This window comes from Peromyscus californicus, unplaced genomic scaffold (genome assembly GCF_007827085.1).
Source record: "Peromyscus californicus insignis strain IS unplaced genomic scaffold, ASM782708v3 Scaffold_8__1_contigs__length_139910024, whole genome shotgun sequence".
In the NCBI taxonomy this organism is placed as follows: domain Eukaryota; kingdom Metazoa; phylum Chordata; class Mammalia; order Rodentia; family Cricetidae; genus Peromyscus; species Peromyscus californicus.
In genome coordinates this window covers 41030952-41049661 of record NW_026294606.1, presented here as the reverse complement: position 1 = coordinate 41049661, position 18710 = coordinate 41030952, and the positions used below count along the sequence as shown (strand labels likewise).

General features: G+C 50.6%; 1 protein-coding gene across 1 annotated transcript; it reads right to left on the bottom strand.

Moving 5' to 3' along the window:
• Positions 1–354: 354 nt before the first annotated feature.
• Positions 355–8030, bottom strand: Prss16 (serine protease 16). The gene is made up of 12 exons (XM_052729280.1): positions 7964–8030; positions 7726–7892; positions 6855–6954; positions 6625–6754; positions 5366–5489; positions 5112–5189; positions 4988–5035; positions 4239–4529; positions 3382–3523; positions 1321–1500; positions 1098–1243; positions 355–984 (listed from the first exon to the last, which is right to left on the bottom strand). The coding sequence occupies exons 1-12, from the start codon at positions 8028–8030 to the stop codon at positions 928–930; spliced, it is 1530 nt and encodes a 509-aa protein (XP_052585240.1). The 3' UTR covers positions 355–927.
• Between the last annotated feature and the right edge of the window lie 10680 nt (positions 8031–18710).

Sequence of the window (18710 nt, the reverse complement as noted above, 5' to 3'; positions counted from 1 at the left end):
AGGGAGGATGAGCCAGAACTCAGACATTTCCGGCAGGAAGCTCGAAGCACTGGAGAGTGACATTTGATTGTGGGGAGGGAGGGAGGAAAGGTACTAAAAGGAAGACCAAAAGAGAGACAGAGAAAGAGAAGAGCTGTGCAGCCATTTCCTCCAGATAGAAACACACAGAAACGGACTGTATTAGCCCCCTTCCTGCCGCTGTGACCAAATAACTAACAAGAAACGTATAAGGAAGGAGGGATTTGCTTTGGCTCACGGGGATACAGTCCATCACAGTGGCAAAGGTATAGTGGCAGGGGCATGAGACAACTGGTCACATCATGCCCACAGTCAGAAAGCAGAGAGAGAGATGAATGCTGGGGCTCAGCTTCCCTTTTTATTCATTTGGGACCTCAGGGGTGGGATGTTACCACCACTTCAGGTGTGGATTTTCTTTTCAGTATAACTTCGCTGGAAAGGTCCTCAAAGACAGTCCAGAGTTGTTTCCACGGTGATTTTGAATTCAGTTAAGTTGACAATGATTAACCACTGCAGACTAAGACTCAGGAGAGACAGGGTTAAGGAAGTGGAGAGTCATGGGCAGTAGGTACCCAGTCTAGAAGCAAGAGGGCAGAATTCAAGCTAGATTTGACCTTGGAGAAGAAGGCTCCAGCATGGAGAGCCATATTTCCCTGACATTTACCATACAGAATATCAATGTCTACAGGGACAGTAAGCACTGGCCTACATTTACACTGATCTGTGACAAAGCACAACTTGTCATTGTCTGTGAGAACGACTGGGGAACAAGCACACAGAACAGGCCCTGAATCCCAAGTCTAGGGACTTCCTCCTTCCAAACCAGTCGCTTTCCTTCGTACAGTGAAGAAAAACGCCAGGATGTAGTTGCCATGATGGGACTGGTGAAGGGCTGGGTTTAGATCCACATCAATTCTGGCTCTTCTTTATATCTTTAAGCCAGACCTGTAACTGCTGGAAGATTCTCTGTGAAAAAGTGCAGAACATCCTGGAAGTTAGAACTCAGCACTGGATAAAGAAGGTTCACGCAAATAAGTATGTAAATGAGAACATAAAATACTCAGAGCCTTTTCTCTTACCTGGCGCCCCAGGCGGAGGCTGGGAGAGTCTGAAGGCCTCATAGGTGCCATATCAAAGCAGTGGGAGGCACTAGGAATTAGAAGGGCTGGCTCAGAGGGTCCCAAGTCCTGTGTTACACTCAGCACATGCCAGGGATCCGTGTCCCCTGGAAAGAAAGGAGACGATGGGGTTGAGCTGGGGCTACAATGATGTTGTAGAGCCAGCTTCTGGTGGCACACTCACCGTTCACATACAGCACTTGGGTGGCTCTGGGAGTCTGGGCACCATAATAGGAGTTTGTCTGGGCCACAGCCTGGGCAACAGATGCAGCTGGGAGACCAAACACTTGTTCACATAGATCTAGCTGGAAGGGCAGTGCTGGCAGCTGGGAAAAGGGACACCGAGGACCCTCACAGGTGACATCTGTGGAAAGAGAGTACCTTTAAGTATGAAGAATACATATGGCCAGACCCCTGCTCTCCTTCAATAATAATGTATAGAACACTCCCCAGTAGTGACCTCCATGAGCTCACAGTACTGCCAAAACAGGCCCACACATCCCGGATCAATGACATCCCTGAGTGACCAGGGCTATGACAGAGGTATCTCTAGGAGGTGGGGCTCCAAGAGAGAGCACAATGGGCTCAGGGAGAGCACCCTGCAAGAACAAGGACTCAGGGAATGTGGACGGATGAGCCCAACAAGAAGGAGTAACCAACAGGGGAAAGAGAAAGTGTGAAGGTTCAGAGGGAAGGGGGAATCGGAATGACTGGTTCTCAAACTGGATCCTGTCTCCCCTGCCTAAAATTCACAGCTCACACTGTCCCGGGTGAACCTGACTTCCTTGGCCTCACATGAATTCTTTCGTTCCTTCCTTCCTTCCTTCCTTCCTTCCTTCACCATTTGCTGACCACAGACATATGTTGGGCAATATTGAGCAGAAAGTGGCAGCCAAAATAATTCCATGCTCTGCTGTTATAGCACTTAGAAGGGGAGATGGGGGACAGGCAGGTTAGAACGCACTAAAGAACACAGAGCAGCAGAAATGGGCCACAGGATTTAGTCTAGAGAAGTGATGGAAGATACTGTGGAAGTACGGTGTCTTGTGTGAGACTGGAAGATGAGCAAACTGTACAGAAGGGGGATGGATCACCCTAGCACACTGAACAGGAAGTGCTGAATTCCTAGGCTCTAGGGGGCTGGTGTATTGGGCAGCCTAAAATACACAAAGCTATGTAACAGCAGCAGGAAGGAAAGTACTGCTGTTATTCTCAGTTTATAGATGTGGAAACTGGTTAGCCACAGGCACCTGCCCAAGTCTGTCCAAGAGCACACAGATAGGAAACAGAATTTGAACAGTTTACTTCATGTTACTACACTCGCTTGTCTTCAGAGTGCAAAAAGATTTAGAACTCAACTCTGGGCTGGGTATGGTGGCATATGCCTGTCAAGTCAGCACTCAGAGGCTGAAGCAGGAGGAATACTGTGAGTTTAAAGTAAACCTGGGCTACATAGTAAGACTCTGTCCCCCAAAAGAAAACAGAGGCTGAACTCTGGGGTAGGATGACCAGATTTGACATATGACACAGGATACCTGTATTCAGACACACAGAACACCCACTGCTTTTGTACATGTGATGTCTGAGTTTTCATCTGCAATGTCTGTTCGCCTGCTTGCTGCAGTTTAGATGTAACTGGCCATCCTGTATTTTGTATGGCAACTCCAACCTTGGGTCACTGAAATGCAATCCCGTAAGTAAGAATATTTCTCTGGCTATGGTGTAGAAGTCAGACTGCAGAGGTGAAGTGCAAGCTAGAGACCAGAGGAGGCCGGGATCCAGGCAGCCGGGGATCCAGGCAGCTGTGTGCAGGGCCTCTGGCAGGCCCACAGAGTAAGAAGTAGAGAAGGCAATGACAGGTTGCAGAGCGGGCAAGACTTGGTGCTTGACAGGCCATCTGCACAGTGCGTAGGAAGCATCAAGATAAAGTTTCTAGCCCAGTGACTGAACAAGGCTGGAGACATTCTGGGATAGGACACAGGAAGTACAGGGAGGGAGGGAGGGGGGAGGGAGGGAGGGAGGGGGGAGGGAGGGAGGGAGGGAGGAAGGGGAAAGGGAGGGAAGGAGGGGGAAGGGGCACTTAGGTTGAGACCTGAGTGTGAGTGTTGGAAGGCAGGTCACACCAGGTGGCTGTTTACCTTCTCCAGACAGACACCTCTGAGGTTACACTGGACCTAGGAGTCCGGTTAAGTTGTGACCTTGAGTTCAGACCACCTTTGGTTTGAGAGTTAGGGGGATCACTCACAGAAGCCGAACTCAGTGCAAGTCTGGTACAACCACTGCCGGTCCCCAACGCCAGACACTTGAGGTTCGGTGGTTCTCAGCTGTGCCACTGTCTCTGCCCGGGAAAAGCTTAAACACCTCTGGCCCATGCTGCGCAAGACTATCTAGGGGGCAATACACACATGCATATATACGTGCATGCATACGTAGACACATTCCTCCTCTCCCAGCAAGCCAGGGCGCCACAGGCCTATAGTAGGGCTACACGTCAAGAGTGAGAAGGGTGAGTTCCTGAGTTTTCTTGAGTGTCAGAAGTCAGTGGGAGGGAGGTCCCTGTAACTAAATGTCCAAGGTCTTATCATCTACAAGACCCTGGGTAAGAGTTAATCATTCTACCTATTTGCTCTTCTGTAAGTGGGGTAATAATAGTGCCTGTCGCCGGAGAAATGTATACGTTTTGTGAGGTATTCTTCAAGAATTTGGTCCAGAATTAGAGCAGGGAAAGTGATGGCGGAAATATAAATGTAGGACAAGGAGTGGGGGTATCCCTAGAACTCTTATCTCAAGAGCCCCCCGCCCCGCTTCAGTCTTAAATACTATTGTGCACTTGCTGTTTGCCTTCTGTGGCCAAGAACAAATAACAAGATAAAAGGGATAATAATCATGGTCTCTAACATTTGTATACTGGGTGTATAGCACCTGCTTGGTTGCTTAATAAGCTAATGTTATTATCAGCCAGGTGAAGTATACAAACCTTATTTTACTGATGAGGAATCTAAGGATAAGAGGGGGGTTTCGGTTGTCTGAGCTCAGCCGAGGTGGAAGCGCAACCTTGGTCCTCTAACCCTTGGCTTGCAGGCGCGCGTCTGGGTAGCTTACCTGCACCGCCCGGCGAAGGCCGAGGTAGGGCGTGGAGTGACTGCGGTTGCCGGAGACCCCGAGGAGGAGTCCGCAGAGCTGGCGCACGCTTAGCGGCGCTCCGGCCTGCCCGTCGTACTGCACGGTGCCTCCCACCAGCGCCTGCAACGCGCCCAGCAACTCCCCCTGGTCTTCAGTCAGGTCCAGGGACCCGCAGGCGCTCAGCTCCTCCTTCAGCACGGCCCGAGCTGCGGGACCTGCGCGCAGCAGCCGCTCCACCTCCGCGAAGGCTGCGGAGGCCGCCGCCAGGCACTTCAGGAACCGAGAAGCGACGTTCACGGGGGGCCTGGATTTTCCCTTCCTTGGAACCGCATCCTTTTGCGGCGGTTCCCAACCCAGGTCCGTGTCCTCTCTCAATTTTCCCTCTCTCTTGCATCTTCTTTAGGTTCCCACTTTGACTCAGGTAGACTAGACTAGGGCTCGCCAGAGGCCCCGCCCCCTGGTAACTCCTCCCCTAACCCACCACGCCCCTCCTCGGCCCCGCCCTTTCCTGGCTCCTCCCCTCTGCTCAGTACCCCCTTCCCCACCAGGCACCTCCTCTCTGGATGCTGCGTCTGGTCTTCGGTTCCAGCAGTACCAAAACCTGCCCGCGTCCCTGGGCTAAGGCCTTCGCTCAGGCTGCTCTCCATTCCGGCAGGGCTTTCCCGAGCTCTTCCCACTCCCTCTCCCTCCTCCACATTTGAGCCTCCCCCCTCCCCCCCATCGCCTACCTCCAACGAACCGCCTATCGCCACTTGCGTCAAGCTTCTGGCCACCACCTGCGGCGGGAGGGAAGGATGTCGGGGAAGTGCGGTTCTGGGGTTGCCTCGCGTCCCCCCGCCGCTGACGTCTTACCTCGTTGTAGGCGTAGAAGTCCAGCACCGCGCTCAGCGGTGCGGAGGAGGCGACGGCGGCGAAGACTAGGTGGGGGAACTACGAGAGAAGGGGCGTCAGCCTGGGACGAGGAGGGGTGCCCGTGCCCGGAGTCCCTCCCCGGCCCCAGGGACCCGCGTGGGTAGGGAGAGGCGTGGGAGTGCGCCCCAATACCCCGGGTTCGGACCCAGGAGGAAGACCTCTCCACCCCCGCCCACCCGAGGAATTCCCGGGACCTTCAACCGGGTCCAAGTCGCCAGCGAGCCAGCGTAGGAGCCTCCGAAGCAGATCCAGGGGCTGGAGGAGGACACGTTGAGGAGGCGGGAGAGCGCCTGGCGGGCGGACGCCACGTCAGCCAGCCTGCAAAAGAGCGCAAGTTGGACCCTCCACCCCTGGGGGCCACTGCGCAGACCCAGACCACAACCTAAACAGGGCTCCGGTCTCTTCCCGATGACTCTCCGCGCCTAAGCCAAGGGAGAAGGCCCACCTACCTTCTTTCAATACCCATTTTAGGTGAGAACGGAGAAGTTTCCTAGCACGTTAGATTAAAAACTTATCAAAAATAAAGAGAAGCTGGGGTAGTCAAGGAGGGCGCCTCAGAAGAAGGAGGATTCTGAATGGGCTGAGGAACTGGGGGCTGGGAGAAACCCAAAGAGAAAGGAGAAAGATGGTGGGGTATCCTTTCTTTCCTCAAATTTTCTGAGGTGGTTCTCAGTCAGTGCCATGTGATTGCCCATTCGAAGCCAATTGAGCTATAGAGAAGATTGAGAAGGAGAGACACAGAGACGGAGACCAGGCAGGGAGAGTCAGGGAGACCGGTAGGAGAAGAGAGGTACAAAGTCAGAAAGAAGAGATAAGCCTGGCTGAGGGCACTGAAGCCGGTGAGAGGTTGGGGGAAGGACTGGTGGGGATTAGTAACAGAAGTGAGCCGCACAGGAGAGACATAAAAATGTCTGGGGAAAGGCTGCGTGTTGAAGAGGGAAAAGGTTCCAAAGCCTGAGACCGGCATGAATCTATCTGCCAGTGTGTAGCAAGAATTGGAGTGTAGCCGAGTTACTGTGAGTGTGAGAGTTAACTGGGGAACCTGTGGCTCCTACAGAGACTTCTGAGCAGCAGGGGAGATGTAAGGAATGGACTTGAGCGTCATGACCCAATTTACACTCAGACAGGATTCCATTTTCTACATGGAAGTCAAGGACAGAAACAGGATGTGGCTATAATGTTGCTAAGAGCTTCTGGTGGTCTGGAATAGTAGCCCACGTGAGAGCTTAGCCTTTGGACAGAGTGGCAAGAATGGAGGACAAGAGAAAGGTGGAAATAGAGAGAGGCAGAGTTAGAGATGACAGACGAAAGAATAAGGGACTGTGAAACACAGTGGGGAGAGGGGAAGCCGGAGACTCAGAGGATAGTGAACAGTAGCAGAGAGACACAGCTGTGGAGACACCAGCAGCATTCCAGTCCTATAATTCTAAACACCTTCTTTATCCCCACTCACGCATGGCGGCTGGACAAGTAGCGAAGCTGGGCCATTTCCAGGCCCCCAGCAGGCACACTCAGACCATAGAATCTGTGTTCCAGGCTTATCACCAGGGCCCCCCAGGCAGGGGCCAGTGCTACAGGATGCCCTGTGAAGAGCACACGGTAGAGAGGTGGATGTGAGTTATGAACTGCCATCTACAGTTCCCCTTCCTAGTCTCCTCCAGCTCCCCAAAGCTTGCTTCTTACCTGCCATCACTGAGCCAGGCCCGAGGCTGCCCTCACCCCCTATGTGCAGAAATACCGGTGCATCTTGGCTGGCTCTGTGCTGATCATTCACCCAGTACCGCTAAGAGTGGGAATGAGGGAGAAGAAATGATACAGCGTCCTGACTCCCTTCTCCCTCACTCCAGCCTTTTCCCTGAGAATCTCGCCTCCTACTTAGTGGTGCCTTAACTGGGCTTGTCTAGGTCACATAACTGTAAAAGTCGATATTTGGGGCCCTGGGAGGCAGAAGTGGGAACTCTGGTTACTCCCAGCTTGCTGTGCTTTTGCAATGTGCTCAATAAAGTATTTTTTCTAAAAAAAGAAAAAAAAAGTAGATGTTTTTGTTTGTGTGTTTTTTTTTTAATCCTTAGGACAGAGGGAACTGGCTGGTGCATGGTAGGCATCTGCTATTTTGTGAGCAGTAATAGTGACTAGGTAGATTTAGGAATAGTGGGGCAACCTTTGGAGATTATATACAGGGGAAGAGGCAATGGAAAAGGGTAAATTTTTTAATTTCTTCTTGTGATTTTTAACACCTGTTGTCACTATTGGTTTCAAGGCTAGTTTGAATTTCGGCTACATGTTAAAATCTGCTGTGGGTGGGTTTTTTTGTTTTTGTTTTTTGTTTTTTTGACAGTCTATGCTACCCACACTGGCCTTAAACTGGCAATGGAGCCCAGGCTAACCTTGAACTCCCAATCCTCCAGCCTTCCCCTCCCAAGTTCTGGGATTACAGGTGTGCAGGGCAAGGCAGAAATCAGAGGACGGGGAAGTGGGGGAACACAGACTAGGTATAGAGTAAGTTGACTGACAAGACAGTCCAGTGGACAGTGGCCTCCTCTACTAGCCTTACCTGCAGGAAGGTTCGTCTGTCAGAGGTGTTGAAGGGATCCAGTGGTTGCTCTAACCACCCTTGTTTGGGGACAGGCACAAGACCCTGGCCTAGACCAAAGCCCGGATTCAGGCTCGAGCTCTCCTGAAATCTCTGAATGTGTTCTCTCAGGCGCCTGAGAAGCAAGGCTGTGAAACAGGAAGGCATGGGAGTTAGGCTGGGCTCTGAAGGTCTCCCTTGACCCCAGACCCCCTCTTACCTGGAGCTGACATTCCCCAGAGGGAAACGAGAAGCAAGCATCCGAACCAGGGAGCCCTGACTGCCATCCTGTCCAGCACTCTGTGTAAGGAAGGGTTCCAGGCACCCTACTATTTTTCCATCCCTGAAAACCTATAATATGTCCCCAGGGCTGGGCTTCGCTTTCAGGAGAAGCTCATGTTTCTTTCAGGACGCCTCTCCTGGCAGGTTAGGCGTCCTCAGTAACCGCTAAAGCATAGCCGGACGCCAGAGTCTGGAGAGGCTGGCTGACTTGGCAATCCTCCCTGCCCGCCCAGCTTTCTCCTCCGGCCCCTCCATCTCCTCTCTGTGCTCCTGTTTTCTCCCGTTTTCCCCTTGCCACAGTCCTTGCCTTTTCCCTGTGGATTCCACCCCCCACCGTTCCTATCTTCCAGTTCTTCCCTCTCTACCTCAGTGCCTCCTGCACCCTCTTCCCCTCACCCTGTCTTTCCTCCCTGCTTCTCAGTCTCAACAATCAGTCTCCCCTCTGTTCTTTGGTCACAAATTTTTACCTTCTCTGCCTCCAGGCCTCCCATGTTACTCCACCAACCGCTCTGCTCTGACCTACAGTCCTACTGTTTCCTTTAAGCTCCCTACAGTGTATGAACACAACAGGTCTCTGCTACCTCAGAATTCCTACCCTTGCTTGTCCTCTCTGCGAGCTGCCGTTTCTTCATAAATCCGAAGGGTTTGTTCCTTAACCTTTAATCTTCAGTGTTCAGAAAGAACAGTTTCTACAAAGGCAAAATGAGCTGGGATGTGGTAGAACTTTTGCCTATCTATGGCACATGGCATGCTGAGCTCAATCTCCAGCACCAAATTAGCCGCCAGGTGTGGTGATGTCAGACTGGGACACCACCATCACTCAGGAGGTGGAGATGAGGATCAGAAGTTCAGTCATCTTCAGCTACACAAAGCAAGTGTGAGGGCAGCCTGGGACACAAGAAAAAAAATGTTTAGTTGCCAGTGGTCTGGCCCTTCTTTATCCCTCTATCCAGCTCGATGTTTTATTCCTTTTCAAGGAACTATGGGAAGTATTTAGATTAAAAAAAATATGTGTGTGAATGCTTTGCCTATTTGTGTGTACATGCACTGTGTATGTGCCTAATGTCCATGGAGGTCCGAAGAGGGTGTGAGGTCCCCTGGAACTAGAGTTACAGATGATAGTTAGCTACCATGTAGGAAGCAAAGCTGGGTCTTCTCCAAGAGCAACAAGTATTCTAAACTGCTGATCCATTTCTTCAGGCCCTAACTATGAGAAGTATCAGACATACATACATACATACATACAGTTTGCTGTCCCTCTAACTAGAAAGTAAGCTCCAGTAAGCTTGGGATTCATCTCTCTTTCTTTGCTAAACACTAAATTCTACCAACAGCATACATTGTAATTACTTGTGACAATAATTCATCAATTAATTTTGCTAGAACTTCTTTAAAACTGTACCAAGGATTTGATGACTTCTCATGCTTCAGTGGTCTCACTCTTGAGCTACCACTGACTTGTCTAAGCAGCCTCTTAAAGGGTCTCCTCTTTCTGCCACATGGTCATTTCCACTTGGCAGACAGGAGATTCCATTAAATATGGGATCAGCTATTCCCTTCATGGTTCAGGACACACTCCCAACTCCCTATCTCACTCAAAGTAAAATCTAGAGCATTTAAAGTGGCCTTTGAAACTCCACATAACCTAGCCCCCATTACCGGCACACTTTCATTCCATACCCCCTTCCTCTTGGGCTTGTTCCAGCCACACTAAATTGCTTTGTATTTCACAAGTTTGTCAGCTGCCCCCCTCAGAGTCCAAGCTTTCATTAGGACACTCTATCCCCAAGCAGTGGCAAGTCAATCACTTCCAACAACCATGTGGATCTTTTCTATGTGTAAAGATGCAGCCTACAGCATGGGAAAAAAACCTGTTTACTGGCTATACATCTGAAAGAAGATTAGTATCGAAAATAATCAAAAACCTAAAAATCTAAATACCAAGAAATAACAATTAAAAATCAGGGCATAGAACTAAACAGAGTTTTCAAAAGAAGAAGTACAAGTGGCAGATAAATATTTTTTAAATGTTCGACATCCTTAGCCATCAGGAAAATGTAAATTAAAACTGCTTTGTGATTTCATCTTACTCCACCCAGAATGGCTAAGATTAAAAAGAAAAAAAGGGCAACAAATGTTGGCGTGCATGTGGGGAAGGGAGAGTAAACTGGTACAACCACTATGGAAATCAGCGTGGAGTTTCCTCAAAGGACTAGAAATAGATCTATCATGTGGTCCAGATACACCACTGTCAGGCATATGCTCAGAGAACCCTACCATGTGCTACAGAGACACTAGTTCATGTATCTTCATTGTTGCTTTAATCACAATAGCCAGGAAATAGAAACAGCCTAGATGCCCATCAGCTGATGAATGGATAACAAAGTAGTGGTACATTTTTACAATAATATATTACTTAGTTGTAAAGAAAAAATGCAATTATGAAATTCACCAGTAAGTGGTTGAAGCTAGAAATAGTCATCCCTGATGAGGTAACCCAGACCCAGAAAGACAAATATGCTTTGTCTCATGTGGATGTTAGATTCGAATCTTTAGATGTTTGTTTAAGTTAGAATACCCAGAGAAGCCAGGAAACTAGCAAGGTGACATTAGAGGTGGGCCTCAAGGGAAAGAGGATAAAACAGAAGTGGTATGAAGGGGGTTATATGCCCCTGCCAGCAGGGCTCCCGACCACCTGAAGGATGGAATAGAAAGGACAGGAGACACAAAGGAAGACAGCAAGACAGGGTTCTGATCAAGCTGCAAAATTTTATTTTTTCACGAGGGCTTATATAGTTCTTGAAGGGTGGGGGAAGGCAGGAAATCGTTATTCTAACTAGCTCAGGCTTGTGCAACTGCAGGATGTCTGTGCAGGATGAGGAGGTTAGTAGTAGGGTCCCTTGCTTGGTTGCTAAGCTACCTCATCACGAGATGTCCTAACTAGATATTTACTGAAGAACTGACAGTTCTTATGAAACGCTGGTTCTCTGAGGCAACCATGGCCGCAAGGTCAAGTTCCTTGTGGACAACTGAGGGGGCAGAATGATCCAGCCCCTGGCATCTCCACCGTTCTTTCAAACTCTATAGGCAGTGACCAAGTCCTAGGGCCAGTTCTGGAAGGCTCAAATGTTATCATCTCTTAAGGGGAGGGCAGAGACCCAGTCTCTCTGTAGGCTTCGCGGGAGCCTTCCCAATTCCCCTCGCAGGTGTCCCCACGAGGGAGGGAGTCCCCTGAAGCCGGCATGTTTTTCGAGAGAACGGAGGTTTGCGGGAAGCGAGGGGTTATGAAGGATCATGCCAACTGTTATGCTACTGGGTGTGCCCTTCAGGGGTCTCGGGTGTGAAAACTGAAAATCCTTCTCCCTGCAGTCTCTCCTGCACCCTTATTTTTTATCATGCCCGTGAGTCCCGTACACAGGTGCGTCCTCCCCCGAGCAGAAGGGTCTGTGATGGGAGGGGCTCATCTAAGCCTTGGTCCTGTAGGTCAAGGCGATGGCAATGGACTTGAATCTGCTTGGACGGTAATGTAGCCATCTGCGTGCGTCCTGATAAAGTTGGTTAGGCGAGAGAGTGTCCCGGGCGGAAGGCGACCACCAGGAGGAGCCCGACAAAAGGGTCCAGGATGGAAGGAAGAAGGGTGGTGAGTCATGGGGAGGCTAAAAACCAGTTTTGGAACCAGGAGAGCTCCTGTTCCCTTTTTTTTTTTTGCGTTTTTCTAACCCTCCCCTGACCTTTGCCATACTATCTCTAGCTACTCCCGTGTGGTCAGTATAGAAGCAACATTCCTCCTTTAGGGCTGCACAGAGGCCTCCCTGTTGAAGGAAGAGAAGGTCTAGGCCTCTGCGATTTTGAAGAGCTACCTCAGATAGGGAAGTTAAGGAGGATTCAAGGGCGGAGATTTTGCATTCAAGCTGAGCTATATCTTCATCGATGGAGCTGCGGGAGTTCAGAATAATGTTGATTAGAGAGGATGAGGGAAGCAATGCCTGTACCTACTCCGGCAGCGCCCAGCCTGAGCAAGACTGCCAGGGTGACAGCGGTTATCACCTCTCTTTTGGCCCGGGTGGAGGTGGGGGGTGGCTGGTGGACAATGTTCCTCCCATCGGACAGCAAATTGGTCCGAGGAATAATAAGTCAGGCAGGGAATGACTTGCACTAGAATGTAAAAGAGGGGGGAGACTGGAGGGAGTTGTGTTCTAGGGAAATGCAGGGGGTGAGACCATCAATACAGGCCCACCATGCATCATTATTAGGGAGGAGATATCCCGAGGTAAGGGGTGCGTAGGCTGAGGGAACGGAGGCGCCGTGGGTAATCGCGTAACGCCCATTACTGGTGACTTGTGAGAGGGTGAGTTTGGAAGTAGGTTGTTGTTGCCATCGGCAGTTGCCTGGATCGTCAGTTGTTGTATATTCTCTATCAACTGCGATGTCTTTATAAAAAGGGGGGGGGGCTGAATGATAGCAAAGCCAACATTGAATCGACCAAGCTGGGCTGGGAAGCATTAAGAACCACATAGGTTTTTTTGAATAAGGGTAGTTATTCACTAGATCATGTCCTTGGTGGCCAGAGGGGATGGGGTAAACGCTGTAAAGGGGTCTGGTGTAAAAGAAGGGGTATCAGGGTGTCTAGCATGCTTATTGAGGATAGGATCTGGGCCTACGGCTAAAGGGTGGCTGTAATTGGCAGGCTGCTTTATGAGCTTAATGGTAAATATGACGCCTGTATCTCGCCCCTCCTGATAAAGTCTTAGCCCCCAGGTGAATCCAGTCTCCCATCCCGTAGCCCGTTTTCCCGGGTCTGTAAACTGTATCTTTAATGGGTGGCACCAATCACCACATTCTGGTGCACCGGCATAGGTATTGATGTGTCCTAGCGAGTAGTTGTGAGTCACGGTAATAAAGTCCCAACTAGAGGATGGACTCCAGTAGGTATTGCCTGTAGTTTCGCACCCCCAAGATCTGCAAAAATAGTCCTCTGTTCCTCCGCATTTATGAAGGAGGGAACTGTCACGGTGGCTGCCTGGGCAGACATAAAACCTCTGGGTGGCAAGCTTTTTACGTTGTGCAGAATTGGCACAGCCAGGAGGGCGAGGGCGCGGGTCATGATAGGAGTCATATAGGTTGGGGGCCTTGACCGTGAGTGGCTGATCATCCATGTGCCAGTCAGGAGAGGTAAGAGTGGCCAACTTACAAAGATCAGGATATAAGTCTGGCCACCAGGGTTGACCAGTTATTTTTGAGGCACTCCATATGACATCCCTTCGGTTAGTTAGGACCTGCCATGTACTATTAAGGGGTTGGTGGGGGTTGGGAGCTGGAGCGGCAGCCGGGAGGGCTGGGTCCAGGAGGGAGAGGATCAGGAACCCAAGAGTCAGGATCATCACCATCATCGCGGTCGGGTGGAAGAGCAGCATCTGAAACAGAAGGAAGGGTATCCTCAGGAGAGTGGTTATCTCTCCAGGGCAAATTAGATGCATTTACAGCTCTGACCAGGCATTCTGGCAGCCATCTAGGGGCAGAATGTGCCTGATCAAGAATGCAGGTCGAGCCGGGCGGTGGTGGCGCACGCCTTTAATCCCAGCACTCGGGAGGCAGAGCCAGGCGGATCTCTGTGAGTTCGAGGCCAGCCTGGGCTACCAAATGAGTTCCAGGACAGGCGCAAAGCTACACAGAGAAACCCTGTCTCGAAAAACCAAAAAAAAAAAAAAAAAAAAAAAAAGAATGCAGGTCGAGCCTCATCCCCATATGAGGACCGGGTCGGGTCCCTTCCATTTTCCAGTGAGGGGGTCACGCCACATCGCCAATGGACGGGCGGAGTATGGTGATGGGTGCCAGTGCCTGTCTGCGGCAGAGTGGACCACAGTATCCAGAGTAAGAAAGTTAAGGACGAACAGGGCGTGGCCCAATCGATTGCTAGGGGAGGTAAAATGAAGACGGGAAGACTTGAGGTGGGCCAGCCAAGTCTTGAGGGTTTGGTGAGTTCGCTCTATCATACCCTGTCCCGGGGGGTTGTAAGGGATCCCCGTGGTATGTGTAATTTGTAGGCTATCACAGAATCAATTAAAACCTGCGCTGATGTAAGCAGGGGCCATTATCAGTCTTTAACTTAGCAGGTTTTCCTAAGGTAGAAAAGGCTAGAATAAGATGGGAGAGAACATCCTTTGTAGCCTCTCTGGTGTGGGGAGAGGCGAAAATAAAGCCACGAAAAGTATCTATAGAGACATGAATAAATTTTTGTTTGCCAAAATCTGGACAATGAGTGACATCCATCTGCCAAATCTGGTTAGGAAGGAGGCCTCGAGGGTTGACCCCCAGGTGTGGGACTGGGTGGGAAATGACACAGGAGGGGCATTGCTTGACAATTTCTAGGGCCTGTTGTCTGGAAATCTTGAAGAGAAGGTGAAGCATCTGTGAGTTAAGATGGTGGATCTTATGAACATTTTGGGCCTGTTGGACGGAGCCAAGTAGAACAGGGAAGGTCAGCCTGGTGGGCAGCGTCAGTCTGTGCATTGCCGCCAGTTAATGGCCCAGGAAGGTCGCTATGAGCTCTGATATGACCTATAAAAAAGGGGTATTGGTGAGTTAAGACAAGCTGCTGGATCTGAGAAAAGAGTGGGGTGGCATTGGAGGTGGGTTTTATGGCTGGGGAGGTTTCTAACAGGGGAACAGAAAAGGCAATATTAAGCACTATCTGTATAAATGTTAATTGGTTGATCGGGATAGGTCTGAAAAACCTTTGAAACAGCTGAGAGCTCAACCAGTTGTGCAGAACGGAAGGGTGTGAGGAAGGAGGCAGGGCGGCCTCAAAGGCCTCGACGTCTCTGTAGAGACAGTGAGCGCTCGAGGAATAGGACTGGTTTTTGTAGCTTTTGGAAAAGTGAAAGAATGTAATCGGGCAAAATGAAGTATGGGATCATCTGGGAGTTGTTTATCCAGGGTTCTTATAAATCCTGCCAGGGCGATTCCCCAATTGTCCAAGGTTGAAATAGAAACGGGGTTTGATCCTTGGTGTAAGGGGTAAAGATAGTATCAGGGTCTCTGCCAAAATATTGGCGAGAAGTCTGTCGCCCTTTCATAATGAGTGAGGCCACCTGTGTTGGATAGACAGAAATGACCCTTGGAAGGGCAGCAGGCATGTGGACCCAAAGAAGTAACCTACCCTTGACCTTTGGTTCTGTGGAATGTTGCCAGAAGACCCCCGTGGGGGTATGTGGTGTGGCTAAAACTATAAAAAATAGGGCCATAGTATAGGAGATCTGGGAATTAGACTGTTGATTAATAGCGGTGGCAATCTGGGTCAAGGCCTTATGAGCCTGGGGGGGGGGGTAGTATACGGGGTGATGTAGGGTCAGGGTCGCCCCGAAGTATTTCGTAAAGGGGGAGAAGGGAGTCTGTGGGAAGTTTAAGGTAAGGTCTAAGCCACTGAACATCACCAAGCCATTTTTGGAAATCATTTAAGGTCTGTAGGTGGTCAGCACATAACTGAACGTGGGGAACAAGGACCTGAATGGAGTGCCAGCCCCAGGGAGCTGAAGGGGTCTTGGGTTTGGATTTCATCTGGGGCGATCTGGAGTCCCAACCTGTCGAGGGCCCCACTGAGTTCAAGGGAAGCAGGGTCAGGTGCGGCAAGGAGAAGATCATCCATATAATGTAAGATATATACCTGGGGCCCACTTATTCTGACAGGGTCCACAGCCTGAGCCACGAACTTTTGGCAAAGAGTAGGGCTGTTGGCCATGCCCTGGGGTAATACCCTCCATTGATAGCGAAGCATGGGTCCCTGAAAATTAGGGCGGGGAAGGCTAAATGCAAAACAGGCCCTGTCTTCGGGGGTGTAACGGGATGGTGAAGAAGCAATCCTTAAGGTCAATGACCATCTTATAATAGCCAGAGGGAATGGCAACCGCTGAGGGCAATTTGGGCTGCAGGGCCCCCATGGGTCTCATAACCTTGTTTACCGCCCTTAGGTCCTGAAGGAGCCTCCATTTTCCCAATTTCTTTTTTAATGACAAAAATGGGCGTGTTCCAAGGGGAGTTGGAGGGTTCAATATGGCCAGCCGTGAGCTGCTCCTGTGAAAGCAAGGTGGTGGCCTGCAATTTTTCTTGAGTAAGGGGCCAGGGGTTTCAGTTGTCCAGGTAATCTTGTCTGCATGGGATACAGGAGGGTCAGTGGCCGCTACTAAAAACCCGAGTATCCCAGTCCATGTCTGTCATTTTTGGGAGTGGGCTGGATTGGTTGGGTTCTCCCCTGTGCTGCCTTCCCTAGGCCTGTGCCAGGGACATAATCCATACATAGCATCGCTTGTGTAACCGTGGGATTTGGGCTGCATAAGATCACCTGCATTTGTGAGAGTATATCTTGTCCCCATTGATTAAGGGGCAGGCCTGGGACCACGAAAGGTGTGACATTCCCTGGTTGCCCTCCTCATCCCTCCAAGAGAGCATTTTTGTACATATCAAGGGATTGTTGGATTGGCCTATTCCCTTTAAGTCCGTAAGGGATGGGACCAGCGGCCAGGTAGATGGCCAATGGGACTGGGAAATGACCATGGCATCCACCCCCATATCCACAATTCCCTGGAACCTTTTTCCTTCTATGGTAAGTGTGAGGGTAGGGCGGTCTTGGGTGACGGGCTGGACCCAGTAGGCGTCTGTGTAGATGTAACAGTCTTATTATTAAATAAGAAACACAGAGCCAAATGCAGAGTTAAAAGCCCAAGAGGTCAGAGCAGTAGCTGAGAGCTGAGACTTAAAATCGCCTTCTTACCCTTCGCTGCTGCTGCTGTCCTTCCCCCTCAAAAAGAGACCTACTTCCTGTGTGTCTGTCTTTTTATTGACTTTCTGTTCTGCCTTCTCATTGGTTGTAAACCCAACCACATGACCTCCTGGTCACTTCCTGCCTATACAGACCTCCAGGTCTTCTATGGTTGATATTGAGATTAAAGGCATGTGTCTCCATGCTGGCTGTATCCTTGAATGCACAGAGATCTGTCTGTCATGTGATCTGGATTAAAGGTGTGCACCACCACCACCACCACCACCACCCGGCTTCTGCTATGGCTTGCTATTAGCTCTGACCCCCAGGCAACTTTATTTATTAACATACAAATAAAATAACATTTCAGTACAAATAAAATATCACCATACATCCGAGGACCCCAAATTAGCTGACCCTGGAGGGGTATCTTTGACTGAGGGGTTACCACAGGTATCTAGAGGCAGGGGAATAAGTTGCGCCAGTGTGCCTTGAGGGATTGTTACTCTGCCATGTATGGCAGTAGCCAAAATTTAAATTTCTCTGGTAAAGTCGTTATCTATTATGCCTGGGTATACCTGGACTCCTTTAAGGGCTGTAGAGGTGCGGCTGAAAACAAGCATCGGGGGCAAGGGGCCTGGGACCCCAGTGGAGATGACCTGAGGCCCCATGAGAGAATCTAACACGGCGTCGTCGGAGGCGGCACAGAGGTCCAGTCCAGCACTGCCTGGGGTCGCTTGCTGGAGGGAGGAGAAGGGACCGGAAGCGAAGCGGGTGGGATGCAGGGGCGTGAGCAGACCTCAAGGCCCCAAGGTTCGCTGGAGCAGACATGGGGGCAGGGGCTGGCCCCTCGGGGCATCTGTGGTGGGAGGGGCTGACCAAGATAATTAATTTTAGATCTGCATTCCCTGGCCCAGTGAAGGCCCCTATTGCATCGGGGGAACATGGGGTGGAAGGTGGGGGCGGCGCAGTGACTGTGTCTTGGGCAGGTTGGACTGGAGGTGTAGGGCCGTTGTTTTTAAGAGGGCATTCCCTAGCAAAATGTCCCGGTTGTTTACATGATCCAGACTGTTGTGAGGCTCTCAGGGCTGCACGGATGGCCAGTCCCATGGCGTGGGCAGCACCCACGCCTGAGCAGAGACTGACATACTCTGACAAGTCTGCCCTGCTCCTGTGAGGGCGGAGAACATCCTGGCAGGCAGGGTTTGCATTTTCAAAAGCCAAATGTTTTACAAAGGTACTTTCGTTTTTTGCCCGGTCCAAGCAGTCTCTCAGCGGCATCATTTAAGCGAGAGACAAAATCGCTAAAAGGCTCATCGGGTCCCTGGCGAACTTTTGCGAAGGAAGTGGTGGCTGACCCCTTTTGGGAGAGGCGCTTCCAGGCTCAGACTCCCGCATTTTGAATCTGGGCCAGGAGGCCAGCGATGGGGGTGGGAGTGGGGGTGGGGATCCTGCCTGTACTTCGTTTTTGTCATAGGGGAGGGAGGGGGCTGCCAAGGGGCTTTTCAAGCATCCAGGATTTTGAGGAGGACTGTTCAGTGTTTTTTAGAGCAACCTCTCGACAATTTTCTGCAAATTCTGTCTTCCAGAGGACAAAGTCACCCCCTGAGAACGCGGCACTGGCAAGAAAGTACCAGTTGTTAGGTGTCAGCCAGTATTCACTTTGATTTTCTACTAGGGCCAAAGTGAAAGGAGCCGTGGGGCCGTATTGAGCACAGGCGGACTTTATTTTTTCTACAAGCCGAAAATTTAGTTTTGGGTAAGTCTGTCCTGGCTGGGGGTCCTCTGATGGTGGGTCCCTGTCCTCCTCCTCCTCGTCCTGTTCCAGGACGTCGAGGTCCTCAGAAGAGCTAACCTGGGCGGTTGCCTCAGATGAGTGTCCCTAGGCCTGGCTCCGGGTAACGGGGAAGGCCAGGGCGGGTTGTGATTT